The sequence below is a fragment of the Ambystoma mexicanum genome, chromosome 5p, assembly GCF_040938575.1.
Source record: "Ambystoma mexicanum isolate Mex_15411 chromosome 5p, UKY_AmexF1_1, whole genome shotgun sequence".
Lineage (NCBI taxonomy): Eukaryota > Metazoa > Chordata > Amphibia > Caudata > Ambystomatidae > Ambystoma > Ambystoma mexicanum.
Window position 1 is genome coordinate 1313271909 of NC_090930.1, and position 16157 is coordinate 1313288065.

The 16157-nt window shown below is 45.4% G+C and overlaps 1 protein-coding gene across 4 annotated transcripts in view; it reads left to right on the plus strand.

Moving 5' to 3' along the window:
• Positions 1 to 16157, plus strand: part of LOC138481537 (uncharacterized) — a 1141930-nt gene that overhangs the window by 837301 nt on the left and 288472 nt on the right. For all 4 annotated transcript variants that reach the window (XR_011274268.1, XR_011274269.1, XM_069613714.1 and 1 more), the window contains exon 7: positions 14094 to 14141. Coding sequence is in view for 2 of the 4 variants with exons in the window: in XM_069613714.1 (XP_069469815.1) it covers positions 14094 to 14141 (48 nt within the window). In the remaining 2 variants the exon portion in view is untranslated. The remainder of the gene's footprint in view (positions 1 to 14093; positions 14142 to 16157) is intronic.

Sequence of the window (16157 nt, forward strand, 5' to 3'; positions counted from 1 at the left end):
CATGGGTGTTCTACGGACAGTGTGTGGGTCCCCGAATGAATTAAAAGTGCGACACACGTGCGGTGGACAGTTACGAACAGGCACGATGTTCGTAGGACCCGAGTGTGGGATGCGCATGCATACAGGTGTCCACCGGACAGGGTTTGGGTCCCCGAACTAATTAAAGGTGCACCATAACTTTGTTGACATGCAGACGGATTATGTGTTCTACGGACACATTTACTCTGATTGCGGACAATACGAAAAGGAGGGATGTTCTTTAGACATGCTATTTTGACTAATAACGGACATGCAGAGACATTATGGGCCTGATTCATGGAACGTTTTCCTATGGGACTGCACCATAATAAAATACTTCCATGAATCAGGCCCTATCTGTACTACGAACACCCCCATTTTAATTGCGGACAGTGCAACAGGTATAGTGTCTTTAGGACACCCCCATTTTGGTTAATTGCGGACATATTATGTGTCCTACGGACACCTCCATTTTAATTGCGGACAGTGCGAACAGGCATAATGTGTCATGTGCCCTTTTTTCGTCAAGCATTGGGACCGATGGAAATTGAGCCGCCATTACTTGTCCCGTTACGTTTGACGCGTACCTGGGCTGCGGTCTAGTCTTTTTCAACATGGCCGGCCACAGTTTATCTGTGCACAGTTGCCGCCGGCTCGCCGCGTTGCAACTATGTTTGTTTCTCTCTCTTGCTGTTGCCACGCTCCTGGTTATTTCCCTTGGCTTTGCTGAGCCCTGCCTTTCCTTGGGTCCTTTCCCCCGCTCTCTCAGTTCCTTCTTTTTCGCCTTCCCTTTCTGCTCGCTTTTCATCTGGACCACCCCGCGGTTCTGTCTGTAATCGCTCGCCTTCTCTCCTCTCCTCTTTCCGAGAGGCTTCAGTGTTTCTCCTCTGCTTCTCGCTCCTCTCTCCTGTCTTTGCTCTCTGTTTCTCCTTCGCCAGAGTTCCCCCACGTCCACAAGGACTTTCTCCTCTACTTCTGGACCGCGACGGACACTTTCTTACCTGCTCGATTTCCGTGTCTCGTTTTGATCATCAGGGTCCTTTCCGAGTACATCTCTGCTGCAGGAGGTTTCGTTTTTTTTTGCCTAAGTGGCTTTTTCCCCTTTTCTGGCTATCACGGTCCCGGGGCCCCTGGTTTCCGGAAATCCTCCGCAACCAATGTGGCGTCGTTCCGTGGTAGACCGTATCTTCAAAAAAAGAAATTGTCAGCCAAAGAAAGAAGAAAGAAGACTTCCAAAGATATCTCTTCAGGTGAGGAGGAGAGGGAGGTAACAGAACTTGAAAGTGATTTGGACATTACTGACAAACCCTCAATTTGTGAAATAATGTCCTTAGGACACCCCCCATTTTGGTTTATTGCGGACATCCCGGACAACCGCGCTGTCCGCGGACACCCTAACGATTTAAAAAAAAAAACACAGACAAATATAGGAACAGTATACATAATATTTTATTATTGTACACAAATATAGAAATTATGCAAGAAAGGGGGATGCAGAAATTTAAACATATACAGGGGATTTAGGGGTTTCTACATGTTGGATGGTAGGAGAGGAAGAGTTTGAGATCTCATCATAACGTTTTTGTTGATGGGACTTTTTTTGGGATGGTTGACTGGGACATGGAGAAGGGGTACATGTGCACATGGGACAGTGATATTTTATTTTTTCCATGATATGATTTTCTACAAAGTTCTCTAAAATAATGAAATTGGTCATTAATTGATCAATTTTTTGTTCTAAATGCTGTAGATGATTTTCCACAGTATCTGTTTCAGTATTATTCTGATTTTCTGTATGTTCTGGTAAATAAAAATGTGTTAGGTACATATAAAATAATGGGCCTCATCATAACTCAGGCGGTCCGGAAATAACAGTGGCGGTACACCCGCCGCCATTGTTGTTTCTGGACCGCCTGATCCCGACTCCTGCAGGCGGGAGGTGATGTTCCCGCCAGGTCTGACCTGGCGGGTTTTACACCGGCCACCTGCAGGTGGCCGAGGAAACACCGGCAGCATTACGAGATGCTGCCGGTGTTTCCATGATCCCCATTCCCATCGAGTCCCATAGGACTCAATGGGAATGGGGATTAACACCATTCCGCCTCCGTGATTCCCGGAAAACAGGGGTTGTAATGCCCCGGTAATTCCGGGAATCACGGAGGTGGAATGGTAATACGAGTCCGGCGGTAACCAGGCGGTTTTACTGCCACGGTTACCGCCAGACTTGTAATGAGGCCCACTGTGTATTAATTGGCTTACTTTGAAAGCTGCAGTGTCTGCCATTAGTATCACTGTTTTCACTCATTTCGTCATGGGGAACATTTTCTTCAAGCCACTGCAAAGTACTAGACATTTCTGTGTAAAAAAAAGCTATATATTTTTTTATGTATCCTACTACAGAAAGTTTATAAATATTGTACTTAATGTAGTGTACTTACCAGTTTGTTTTTTTGTTTTCCTGTTACCTCTATGTAGGTGCCCTGTTGATATGTGTTGTGCAGTTTCTGTATAAAGCCTCAGTGAGGTAATTTTGTTGGAGGCATATGTTATTTTTTTTTTGGTATCTTCCATTATGTTTCATATGCTATGTAATTGGACTGTTGGTGTCTTACATATACAGTTTGCACTTCATATTTATTTTTAAATGTAACTTATTCAGTCACCCAGTTTTTAGAAAGAGGCTGAAAACATACCTCTTCAGATAAGAACCCGTGGGCGCAGGATCCTAATTAGAGACCTCGTCGCTTATTAGTTAGCTGTACCATTCGTCCGTTCCATATGTGTTGTTTGTCTTTGGTCTTGCAGTATCAGTGTTCTATGTTCAAGCGCCCTGATGTCCGCGGGCTATCGGCGCTATATAAAAATTAAATACATACATACATACATACATACATGCTGTTCTTTGAACATGTTCAGTGTATTTATTGCATGATACAACAATGTAAGATACCCCCTGAGTTTTTGGACAGTGTTCATGTTGACCGAGTCCGTCCATGGACGTGCGCACAGTCCGCGGACATCCCAAACACTAGCGTGGGACAGTGGGTTCAGTATGTTATATGGTATCTCTATATAAACTAAGGGAATCCTAGTAAAAACCTATCAAATTCATTATATCTATATCTATATTCAGTGAAAAAAACATTGTTAAAGGGATGTTATGGTTAAGTTGCATTACTAATAACCTATGAAATTCAGTGAAAAAACTTTGTTAACGGGACGTTATGGTTAAGTTGTGCTACTAAAAACCTATTAAATTCAGTAAAAAAACTTTGTTAAAAGGACGTTATGGTTACGAGTAAAATCGAAAAACCCCTGGAATTCGCCAGTTATGGTAAGCTAAGCAACCATAACTTGTGCGACCACTGTGCACTGCTGTGACTAACACCCAGGCCATCAAAGGTGACATCACACATATCATTGATGACATCACTGATGACATCACATGTGCATTTAGTTTTCATACAAGCGGTTGTGAATGTAATGTTGGCAAAAACGTATCAGGGATGATCGGGAGATGTGTAATGACCTACATACCTCATTACGCAATGTAGAGTTTCCATGAACATTCCATTGCAGTGTTCCTTCTAGTACAGGAACCTACTCATACAGAAATATAGGTATTGGTAGCTTATGGTTAAGTTGCTAAATTTATAGGAAGAGTACTTTTTTGGCAGCTTATAACGTTGCTCCCCTTGAATTTTTTCGTCAAGTTGGGTGAGGTTTCGTGCAGGGGGAGAATTGTAATAGGGGGGTCCCACATTTTTTTTTCCATAGACTGTGGAAAAACTTTGCGCACGGCTACAGGCCAAATGGCTGGATGGATGTTCACCAAATTGGGGCAGGAGCGGGGGCTTGGGTCAGAAAGCGTGCTTTTGTGGGTTTGGTGGAAATCCGGCCAACACTTTTGTTGCAAAGAACTGAAATGTACGTCCCAAAAGATTAGTGATATTTGGGTCCGATCCGCAGACCCATTTCCTTATTCGCTACCGCAGACCGAAGTCTCATTTGCCTGCGGTACGCCGTGATGTCGGCGAATATTGGACGCGGCCGGTGGTTGGCTGCAGGGAAGCGTGCTGTGCGTAAAAGGTTTTGGGAACCACTGCCATGGTGTATCAGAGGATAGGGTTGCAGCGTGTGTGGCAAAGCTCTAAGCTATTGGGTGCATGGCTGGGCCTCCTGTACGTAGCAGTGTGCGGACTAAAATTAGTCACATCTGGCTCTGCTCCGGCGTCCCATTTCCCTGTTCGCAGCACAGTCAAAACTTTGATTGCACTGCAGTGTGCGGTGACGGGATGTGTGAAAAGTGTTCCATGACGGCGGTATGTTGTATCAGAGGATAATTCAGCGGCAAAAGGATCTGAAAAACATAGTGTGTGGCATCTGGAGGTGGGAAGAAGGGATGGAAAGGGTGTGGGAGTCAGAGGAGCTTCATGTGACATATATATCATTATACAAGAAGACGGTGGTCTGTCAGCGCTATCCGTGCATGCTCTGCCAATGCACGGATACCTCAACAGGCAACTATATTGTGTGGTCATTGTAGGCAGCCTTCGTTATGGCATGCGAGCTAAAGCAGCAATGTCTTTCTGTCATGAGTGGTGGCAGGCACATTTGCAGAAGGGGAGCCAATTCCACGAGAAATGAGGATTTAAACATAGCGTGTACTATGGTGTGCTGTGTGAGGTAAGTCCGTAGCTCCTTGGATGCATGGCTGCAGCCCTTGCACAGAAAATTATGTCCACTGGTTGAAAAGGTATGTCCAGTGGTTGAATGTAGGTGCCACATTGTTGCTTATTGTGTGCGGTTTGGCTGCAGTGCACACAATGTTGGTTGCATGTGTGTGATGATTGGTAGAACAACCTACAGTTGTCGGTGTATGGGTGGAGATAGTGCAGTGACCAGTAGTGCAGTGTGTCCACTGGGTGTATTAACGGAATGGTGAACATATGGAAGAGGTCCTGGTGCAAATGTTTCTTCTATGTGCTTGCATAGTGTCCATTGCGCAGATTAGTAAGTGTTGCAGTGCAGTACGCACCATTGGTTCTATGCATGTACTAGAATGTTGGGAGCAGGCTCAATGTTGTGAAGATTGTCTTGTTTGGTTGGCATGCTTATTATTCTTTGTGATTGGAAGTGGGTAGTGGTGCCAAACACAGCGATATGTTTCTGCATTGCATAAGTGGAACATGTGTCCTTGAGTCCCTGCTTTATGGTGTGGCAGTTGGGTGGAAGTGCTGGTGCACATGTTGCCTTTGTGATTCATGGCACATGCATACTTGGTCGCCTGCATGGCTCCTTTATGTTGTGGTGAGTGTGGCCTAGACCTAGACTGTTGGGTGCATGGCCGAAGGCCGTAGGTCATGCACCCAACAGCCTAGGCCTTCATCATAGCCTCCACAATATAATACAGTGAAGCAGTTGTTACTGTGCATGCATTTGGAGTTGGTGAGTAGAACACAATGGTTGTGGAGGACCCTGTGCACTTGGTGGAACAGCAGATGTGAGCTCCTATGCGTACATTACCATAAGGTGCACATCATTGCCCCTGTTGCACAATAGGGAGCCACATGTCACCATGTGCGTTTGCTATGGTTTGGCCCTTATAAGACCCTTGCTTGAGGAAGTGTTTTACCACATTGTGCCATGAAAGGAAGTGATCAGCATCAGGAAGTTGCAATACAGACAATGTACACAACCACTCACCTACCGTTCAGCACAGGCAACGCAATGTCATTGAGCCATGTATGTAAAGATGTGGTCAGGGTGAAAGTTGGCAGGCGCACTTGCAGATGGGGCCTGCATTACACATGACATGAGAAGTAAAACATGGGTTGTACTAGGGTGTGCAGTGTGTGGTGAGGCCCCAGCGGTCAGTGATGGTAGAGCAATGGCAGAAGGGGAGTACAATTTAGACCACATGCAACTTGCAATGTACACTGGAAGTGCTGGTGCGTATGTTGCCTTTGTGATTTCCGGAACATTTGTACCTGGTAGCCTGCATGGCTCTGTGATGTTGTGGTGAGTGTGGCCTAGGCCTAGAATGTTGGGTGCATGGCCGAAGGCAATAGGCAGTAGGCCATGCACCCAACAGCCTATGCCTTCATCACAGCCTCCACAATATACTGCAGCGATTCAGTTGTTACTGTGCATGCATTTGGAGTTGGTGAGTAGCACACAATGGTTGCGGAGGACATTGTGCACTTGGTGGAAGAGCAGAAGTGAGCTGCTATGCGTACGTTACCATATGGTGTACATCATTGCCCTTGTTGCACAATAGGGAGCCACATGTCACCATGTGCCTTTGCTATGGTTAGGCCCTTATAAGACCCTTGCTTGAGGAAGTGTTTTACCACATTGCGCCATGAAAGGAAGTCATCAGCATCAGAAAGCTGCAATATGGACAATGTACTCAGCCACTCACATACCGTACTGCACAGGCAATGCAATGTAATTGAGCCATGTATGTAAAGATATGGCCAGAGCGAAAGTTGGCGGGCGCATTTGCAGATGGGGCCTGCATTACACATAACATGAGAAGTAAAACATGGGTTTTACTAGGGTGTGCAGTGTGTGGTGAGGCCCAGCGGTCAGTGATGGGAGCGCAATGGCAGAAGGGGGAGTACAATGGAGAACACATGAAACTTTCAACGTACACTGCAGTACGGTGTGTTGCGTGTGCTAAGCCTGTAGGCCCTTTCATGAATGGGTGGCCACCTTGCACTGCCAAATATGTGCCGTGGGGTGAAGTAGGTTTTACAATGTTGACTTCGGTGTGCGGTTTGTGTTAATTGCATAAAATTTGCACATACAAGACAAAAACAGGACAAAAAAATCCCCCAAAAAACCTTTCTTTTCTGAGGCAGTAGTACAGACCCAACTCCCTATACTGTTTTACATATAGTTTACAGTTTAGCTCATGCAGTTAGCCAGGGAGATGAGCAGAAACAGCAGATGCTAATAGAAAGACTTTGAGTTGGTTCGGCAACCGGCGATGGTTCCCCTCAAGTGTCAGGGAGGCAGGGAGCCTGTTGCAGAGGGAGGCGAAAAAGCACATCTACCAACAACAGTTTTTTTGCAGAAGCGCGTGACCCAGAGGGAGTTGGAGACGGATGAGGGAAGAGCTTGCGCACGCAGATATATAAGGAGTTAGATTTTAAGGTATTGCGGTCCCAGAGGCCAGAAGGCCTTCTGCATAATGCAGAGTCTTTTCACCTTATTCCTCGCAGCCACTGGGAGCTATTGGCAACATTTCAGTGCAGGAGACATACCATCCCAAGTCACGCATTCCTCTTCTGGATGCGTTCCAGAAGGCGGAGAGTAGAAGAGAGCAGACTTAAAAAGAGCCTGCTGTAATAGTGTAGCCTACACAGAAGTACAGCTGTGCAGACAATGATATTTTGGAAAGTTGCTTTCCCTTGGTACGATACATTCAATGCTGCTATTGATGCAATTTTTTATGATTTATATAGGAGGTGGGTTAGTGGGGAAAACATTTTGTAGCTTTGTCGGAAGCAAAGGAGGGAGTTCCTGTGTCTATATTACACTCTATGATATGGGTCAACGAGAACGTTGCAAGCACATATCAGTAACGTGCCACTTCATGGTAGGGGATGGAAAAAAAACAGTATGCTTTTAAAAAACATAATGGCCGCTCAGTGGCAGATACCATGCGCAGCGGCACTTGTAACACAGTAATACGCATAGTGCAGAAGAAGTTTCCGTACCTTAAATTTGTGGTAGTGGGTGCGCAAGTGGATGAATGTGGATGCACACATTTTGCAATCTGTGACTGAAATTTGTCCTGGACGTGCAGGCTGATTTCCTAACAGTACCTATGAAGTGTTTTGCAGCACAGACAGTGTTAGATGGTAACGTCTTGGATGGCATTGGTGGAATTGTGTGTGCCCATTTACCAGTACCCAATGAGGTGGTGCTGGACAAAAGGTAGTGGAATGGGAAGAAGGACTGCTCCTGCTTTACTGGGGTGCGGCCCTTGCGGTACTTTGTGCACCGCACGTGCCACAATTTGCACTTTTTACGTTGCTGTATAATGCACATGGGACTTTCAGGATTATCCAATCAGGTACTCTGGGTGTGGTTCACTGGAAGGGGCGTTCACACTGCTGTACATTATACCCTGCGTAGTGAGGCTGGCTGACATGGCGAAACCCATTGTGTTGCCTATAGGTGATGCCTTTCTACTAGATCTGCACAAGTATGCCCTGGAAAGAAGTTTTTATGGCAATTTTAGGTTGGAAGGAGTAGTAGCATTGTGGAATGGTGTCTACGAGCGCAGTTTTAGCTGACATGGATGCACTTTGCAAAGACCTGGCCACTTTCGGGAGAGGCGATGTTATTGTCATCCACTACGGCGGCATGCATATTAATTACATGTCTTGTTTAGGCTTGTTCCGTCGACTGAAGAAGTTGCTAAAGCTAGTGAAGAGGCTTTTTCCCGCTGCAAAGGTGCTGTTCTCATCGATAACACCACGAAGAGTGTGGCACACTGTTCATGGATGTTGTTCCGAGCCAGACGCAGGAAGGTGTCTCATCAACAGAAGCATGAATACTTTTTTGTCCACTGCTGGGATGTTCTTCTGCAACAGCATCTCTGGGGTGTGCCCTTTTTTAGGTTTGCTGTGGACAACTTTCACCCAGAAAGCAGGCCTACATTGTTCCAAACCATACATAAATGTGCAACGGCACATTGTGTTGTGTCTGTAAGTGTGTACTTTCCGAAAAAAACACTCTGTAGTTTGGTCAACCCTATACTTCCTTGCTGTTCGAGGTTCTGGCTCCTGCTCCAGAAATAAGGGCTCAAGTCCAGCATTGGTGCGGACGCATTATGACGTTGCCACTGTTCTCCTTTGGGATGGCTGAACGCTGCACGCATTTTGGGCGGAATACGGTGTACGCACATGCATGGGTGTCCTATGCACACCGTTGCCTTTTCTCTTCTGACTAAAAGTGCGCCACACGTGCGACAACAATTTAGGGAGACATTGGGTATTTATAGGGTACAGCAGGTGGGTTGTTTATCTGCATAGCTACCTGTAGGACGTGGGTGGATGCCCCAACCTAATTAACGTTCCTTTCGCATATGCTGCACAGTGGCGATGTCCACAGGACACAGAGGAACAGATACACATGCGTGTACTTGCACTACACACAAAAAAGTCCGGACACACATGCATTGATTGGTGGTGGACAACATGCAGACGTGCGGAGCATGATGGCGGCATATGGATACCTCCATTGTCATCGCGGATAGGCCGGACAGCTGCAGTGTCTTCTAGGACACCTACCTTTTTCCTACTTGCGGTCATTGCAACGAGGACAGTGTGCCGATGAGTCAGAACCCCATTTCAGGTAAAAAAGATTACCACTCTAACAGTCAGCAACATTCTAATTATTATCATTTCCTTGTACACATGCATAAACCCCATTTGGAAAGGAAGGGGTAGCAGAAGTACTTATTGTGGGGAAATGGGGATTTGCACAACTTGAATGTGAGGGGAGGAACAGATTGATGTATTACCGTAACATCTCCCATGAAATGGTTTTTGAGGGAATGGCGGGCTCCGATATGGAGAAGGAGTACACATGCAGTTGTGCCATTGCTGTGTTATTTTGTCCAAATGATATCCTTGTTTGCATCCTTTAAAGCGGCACAATTGTTCACCAATTTCTCCACTTTGACTTCCATGCTGTACATTTCCCTATGCACAGAGTTTCTTTCCTTGCCTATGCCCGTATGCTGTTGTGGAAGGGTTGCCGCTTGTACTCCCTTGCTTTCCTTTCCAATATGTTGTCTTACTGAAAAGAAAAAGTGTTTGGTGTACATGCAGCAATATATATTACATATTCTACGGGTCACAGCACTGCACGTACCAATGGGGTTACTAAAGTACTTGCATCATGAGGGACATTTTCTTCCTGCCATTGTAAGGTGCTTTCCATTGCTGCATTACACCAAGACACGTTATGCTTCCGTACTATTGCATATGCAGCACCTGTGCAATTATTTTACAAAGTTTAGGGTCCTTACTACATTGTACTGACATTCAGGTCTTTGCATTTTCCAGTAGGTGCACTGGCAGTTCATTCTTTGTTCCCCTTTAAAGTAGCAGTGCGTAAGATTGGCGAAGGCAGACGTCCCTTCTGTTGTTGATACATTCTGTTATGGTGTACTCCCTATGCCTTTGTCCTGTTTGCTTCATAAGTGCACAATTTGCAAATCTACTCTATTTTCCCTGCCAATTCTTGCACATGGTGCTGTTTGTCTATGTTCTTTGCGTTTGGTGATTGGTACCACTATGTAAGAGAGCACCTGCCTTCCTCGGCCGGTTGGATGCCACACAATCTCTGCAAACAGACGCATAGTCCACTGCTGTCTGCATTAACATGGTGCCAGCAATTGCAATATGTTGCACAGTTTTCTTTATAAACTATGGGTATCCTGCTAAAAACCAATGAAATTCACTGACAAAAAACGTTGTTAAGGGGACGTTATTGTTAAGTTGCACTAGTAAAAACCTATAAGATTCAATGGGAAAACATTGTTACAGGGACGTTATGGTTACAGGTAAAACCAAAAAACTGCAGAAATTCGCCAGTTATGGTAAGCTAGGCAACCATAACTCATGCCACCACTGTCACTGCTAAGACTAACACCCATAACATCAAAGATGACATCACAAATGTCCTTGATGACATGACAGGTCTGGTTCCCTCTTTTTTGTGCCATAATAAGTGCCATTTCAGATATGCTTGACCGACCAAGAGATAACGGACAGAGTATTCCATCCCCCAGACCAAGGGGTCAGTGAGGGGTGGAATTGAGTCATAAATAGACCCTCTCATAAACCAGGGATCCAAACATATGGCAGTGGTGACACCAGTTAGCAAATGCCAATCACAGACAACTATGCTAGTGGGAAATCAGACTTACAGATCATGCCTGATCACAAGATCATAGCAACAGTTAGCACCTCAGCCTACATATAAAAAGAGGCAGAAACAAGGCAGTGGTGCGGGTGTTAGGATGGCAGAGGGACCTGGAGTAACTGAGCCAAGTAGGTCAGAGTTATGGACGATTGAAGAACATGTGGTGGCTAGCCCATGTGAGCCACAGTGTAGAGAGGGTAAAGCTTGCACGAAAGACCAGTATAAGGAGACTTCTGGAGACCCTGACCCAAAGGCCACACCTTGAGAAAATACAGCAATAGAGCAATCTATTTGGGGGCTCTTGCACAGATACTGGTGGTAACTGTAAAGTCACTTGAGCCAACTGCGTTGTTGGAGGCATTTACTTCTTGTTTCGTGTGCTTATCGACTTACCTTTGAACTTCAGGGTCCCGCTATCCACGGCGGTGACTGTGGGGTGGGATCCCACTTTAAATCGCCTCCAGCACAGGGATTAAAGAGCTACACCGCATGCTGAAGCTGGATGGAGGCAGAAGGCATTGCTGTAATGGACGGGGTGGAAGCCGGCCAAATTGGTCCCATGTCCCTCGTTCCTCAGGAGATAGCGTTGGTGTCGAGGGTAAGTGAAGAGACAGCTAAATCCTATCCAACGTTCTCTTCTTATTTCAGAAATCCTTGTACATGTCCTCCAAAAGTAATTAAAGCCCCCGTTGATGCACTTAAAAATCACACATTTGGAGCCTCTTCTAAAATTACAAATTGTTTTACCACACATGAAACTATCTGACTGTATCCCCCCATCACAGAGTTTTAACCTAACCTCATCATTGGCATGCTTGGGTCGCAAGCTAACAAATAGTATTATGTCCTCATTTAGCGGGTATGTGACGGACTCTGAACTACTAGCTCTTGAAGTCATAAACGACCAGAAGGTGGATACATCGAGCTCGTCGACATCTACATGTGTGGGAAGTACTCTTCCGGAACATTGTACTACCAATAATATGGCTTTGGTTGTGCCTCCTGCAGGTACAGATGAGGTGCAAGCCTCCATCTGCGATGAATACAATCTACAGTCAACTGAAGAAGCTCAGCATTGCCCTTTAGAACCTTAAATGAGCCTTTGATGTGCACAACCAAATGGCTGTGCAGTTGTTTGGGGTCTATTATTACTGCAGCCTGAATAATATCTCCATTGGAAAAGAAAGAAAATCGCAAGGTGTGCCCCAAGAACCCCACTAAGGAGAGTGCTAAGGAAAGAGAGGGAAACTATTGGTCTTATCTTGGCAGGAACACACCACAGATGCAGAGTCTCAGATAACTACTCATCACTGGGATTATCTGTCAATGGCAAGTCAAGAGGTGTGCTGCTGCAATTAAAACTCTCTAATGCTGAGCGGTTTGGAAGGATGTTTTCCTGGGTGTGGATAAGAATGGTGATTGGACATTGAACTGAGGATATTCGCTCCTTGTAGCATAGGCCTGTAGTCTCATTTGATTATTTTCTCCATCTTGACACTCTGTGGTGCCTTACCAATGCTCTCCTGAAGTACTCTTGCATCCTCTCCCTTTAAAAAAAAAATTATTTTCTTTTTATTTCAACAAACATAAACAACCATATACAACCAAACAGTGAACACTGATTAAACATTCCAAGTCTCATGTTTACTGACTGATGTGTCCATCGTTTCCCCATTGCTTATCTCCCTCCCCTACCCCAAGCCTATCCCATGTCACTGCCCTCTGCCTCTTTATCTGAGGGCACCCCATCTTCCACGCCCTCCGATGCATCCCCCTCTTCTATGCAAATCTGGGCAGACCCGAACAGTCTGGCTATTAGATTCCGCCAAGCCAACAATGTCTCTGCCTCCTCCTCTCCTCCCCTATGAGCTGCAGCACCCCAACCCACCGTTTCCGCCTCTGCCCATTTCTGAAGGTCCTGCCACCACACTTGTACCCTGGGCCTATTACTCGCTTTCTAGCTCATGGCAATTCTGCGTTTAGCAAGTATCTAAACCAGGTCTTTGAGTTTGCTCACATGCTTCAACTTACGTGGCCTGGGAAACCCCCCCACCATACATGCCCACAGAGATTCTACCTCCAGACCGACCCCCTTTTCGACCAGAAGGTGAGCCACCTCCCCCCAATATCTCCTTATTTCGGGGCCCAGAACATATCTACCAGTCCTGCATTCTCCTCTCCACATTTAGGGCCTGATTGTGTGCTGGCATTTTTAAACTTCACATTCTGCTGAGGGCTCATATACGCTCTGTGGGTAACATATAACTGGATTTGTTGCAGCCTCGCGTTCCTGGACACTTTTTTTGTGGTATCTCTGTACCCTCACCCACAGACCATCGCTCATGGGTTCCCCGGCTTCCTCTTCCTAGTCCCTTCTCAGCTGGCCCACTCTTTACCTCCATACTGATGAGACATTCCACGGAACAGAAATGGGACTGCGTGGCACCTTATCTGTGATCGCCTGAAATTTGACAAACTGGTGTCCTGATGATAGATCCTGCAATCCAACTCTAGGTAATCTGAGTGTAGAGTAAGTCCAGGCCCCTTGAGATACCCCATCGGGAAATGGGATTGTATTTTCTTTTCTCCTGCCCTCTGGTCGTACCTTCCAGACTAGTTAGCTTTGTAGCTGTGTCTGCAACGAGAGAATTCTCACTATTAATACTTGTTTCCCCTAGCTTTCCTGAGGTACCCGATATTAAGGATGATGTCTCCTCTGGTTCTGCAGTCATTCATGTTGAAGGGGTCCCTAGAGTGGTTGTGTGCTTCCTGTGCTTGTGTTGGTTGAGCCACAGTCACAATGCTTGTGATGTTTGCAGTCATGGTTCTTGTATAACTAATGCAAAGCTCTAGGCCTTTAGCATTGTAGCACTGTTAATGCAGATTAAAATGTTATTCCCGAATTTCCCCTTTCAGCAGTTAATTTCACAGTATTAATGGAATCAATATTCATGTGGATTATCATGTTATTTGCGGAATTCACCCTTTTATCTGCCATTGCTACAGTGGTCAAACTCTTGCGGGTTTGCAGTCGAATTGCATGCAGCTCTCTGCGCTTTACTGTTTAACTATTCTTGCATTTGTGATTGTTACTTGCTTGCCACTAACATTTTGCTTTCCTTCAGGTCTCCCAAAGGGGCCCAATGATCCATGTGCAGCCGGTGAATTCTCAGGTAAGGTTCCACAACGATTCCAGATGCTAAGCATGGTGTAGCTGGAGGTCTGGTTTTATATAGGGAAGGACAGAAAATGGATGCTGAGATTTTAGAAAGTCTTGTGAGAGTTTGCAAGTTTCTGACAAACAGGCCAGTGCCCAGGAGGTCCCCCAATGATGTAAATGTCTGCTTGAGTGCTCAATGTGGCTAGGAGGCTCCCTCGCTGAGCTATGAGTGGCTCTTTGAAGTTCTAGTATTCCTACAGATTAACTCTGATAACTCTGAGACTCTATGAGCCTCACACCCTGCTCTCTTAAAATCTCCCTTTTGTGTTGGGTCCTGTCCACTAGGTATACCTCCAATCGTATAACCCGGTGATCAAATATAAATGTGGAATCATCCCTGCGAGTTGCATATTCTTTTGTGTCCATCCCATGGCAGGGCACACTCTATTTGGTAGAGGTAGGCCAACACATTGCCCAATAAATCTGTGAGAGAATCAAAATTTCAGGTTTAAGCCCTATCAAAAGAGAATAACAAGGAGAACCTAGACCCATCCTGTGATCCCACACCAGTGAAGGTGACCTCACTTTAATGCCTGTCTTTGTGTTGGTTTAACTGAATGACCCCCACATTGAGATCTGCTTTTGTGACTCTGGCTACATTTGAAGAGGGACTGTAGTACACAGGGCCTTTCTTTTTAGAGAGACCTCTCTCAGTCTGCGGGGTTGAGTGAAAGGTGATGGGATTGCAATCAGTCCCTTGTGCCATGAATGTTAAAGGGGACCATGAATGACTTAGCTTACTCTCATCAGACATGTGCACATCTCAAATTGGCTAAGAAACAGGGTCACTTACAGGCACGATTATAATGGCCAAAGATCAATCAACAACCAAGTTAATATTGCACCAAGAGTCCCAAACACCAAAAGACATCGGCAAACAACGAGAGAAGGCCTTGGCAGCCAATGATCCAAAGGTCCAATTCCAACCTCTGCTCGTTATTGAGGTTCCAATCACTTGAATGGGGGTAAATATAGTGGGGGCCCTGGTGACATCCAAGAGAGAGAAGTTGTGTAGACCTGTGGTGTTGGACTTTGCTACAAGATTCACATAGGCATTTCACATATGAGGTAATGTCAGGCTGAGTCTTGATGAAAAGTCTGCAGGAGCTGCTGAACCCTGACAGACCCTCAAAGGCGTGGAACACTCAGCCACCTTATTCACGGGTGACCACACAACACCCCTGGGGGAAAGAGGAATGGATCAAATACAAAATAAAACAGATTCCTTCAGTGCCCACAGTATTATCTGTAGTGAGAAGAAGAAAGAACAACAATTTTGGTTATGTAATAACAGACAATCTATATCCTTCCTGAAACCCAAGACTAAAATATTTGAAGATGTGTACCTGTTATTCCTCTGCTGATAGCCCAGAGGAAGTTCTTTGTTATTTTCCACTGAATTTGAACATGAAGGTTTTTTCATAAACTGGTTAATATTCTGCCGCACTTATTTTCAACTCTTATTGAAACACACTAGCAAAGGTCCTTCCCTTTAAATCTTTACCTTGCTAACTGCTTACTTTTCTCTTCTTGTGAAATCAGCCTATTTGTGTCCAAAGTCACTTAGCACATTAAGATCACCAATTGCTCTGTGTTTTACTTTGTTTTAACGTTCTCTCAGGACCAGACATCTAAGAGTCAATTCAAAGTGTTCAGAATTTCCTCACCTTCTAAAAGCTCAGTTGCTTAAGTTGGCCGTGTGTTTCCGTGCTCTCCTGTCTCCACGGATAGGGAGTAAGTCGCTACGCAACTCGCCTGAAACAAAAAAATAATAATCCACTGTGCCTGATATCCCTGCAATAATGTATGACGTGAGCTTGATAGGGAAAATAAACAGACTATGGGCAAGGGAAAGTTTCTGTGTGTAACCAGACACTTGTTGTCCCCTAGCAACGGAAAAAGTGAATGGATCTTTCCTTTCCACATATGCAACGGAAGGGAAAATAAATAAACAAACTGTTTCATTCAG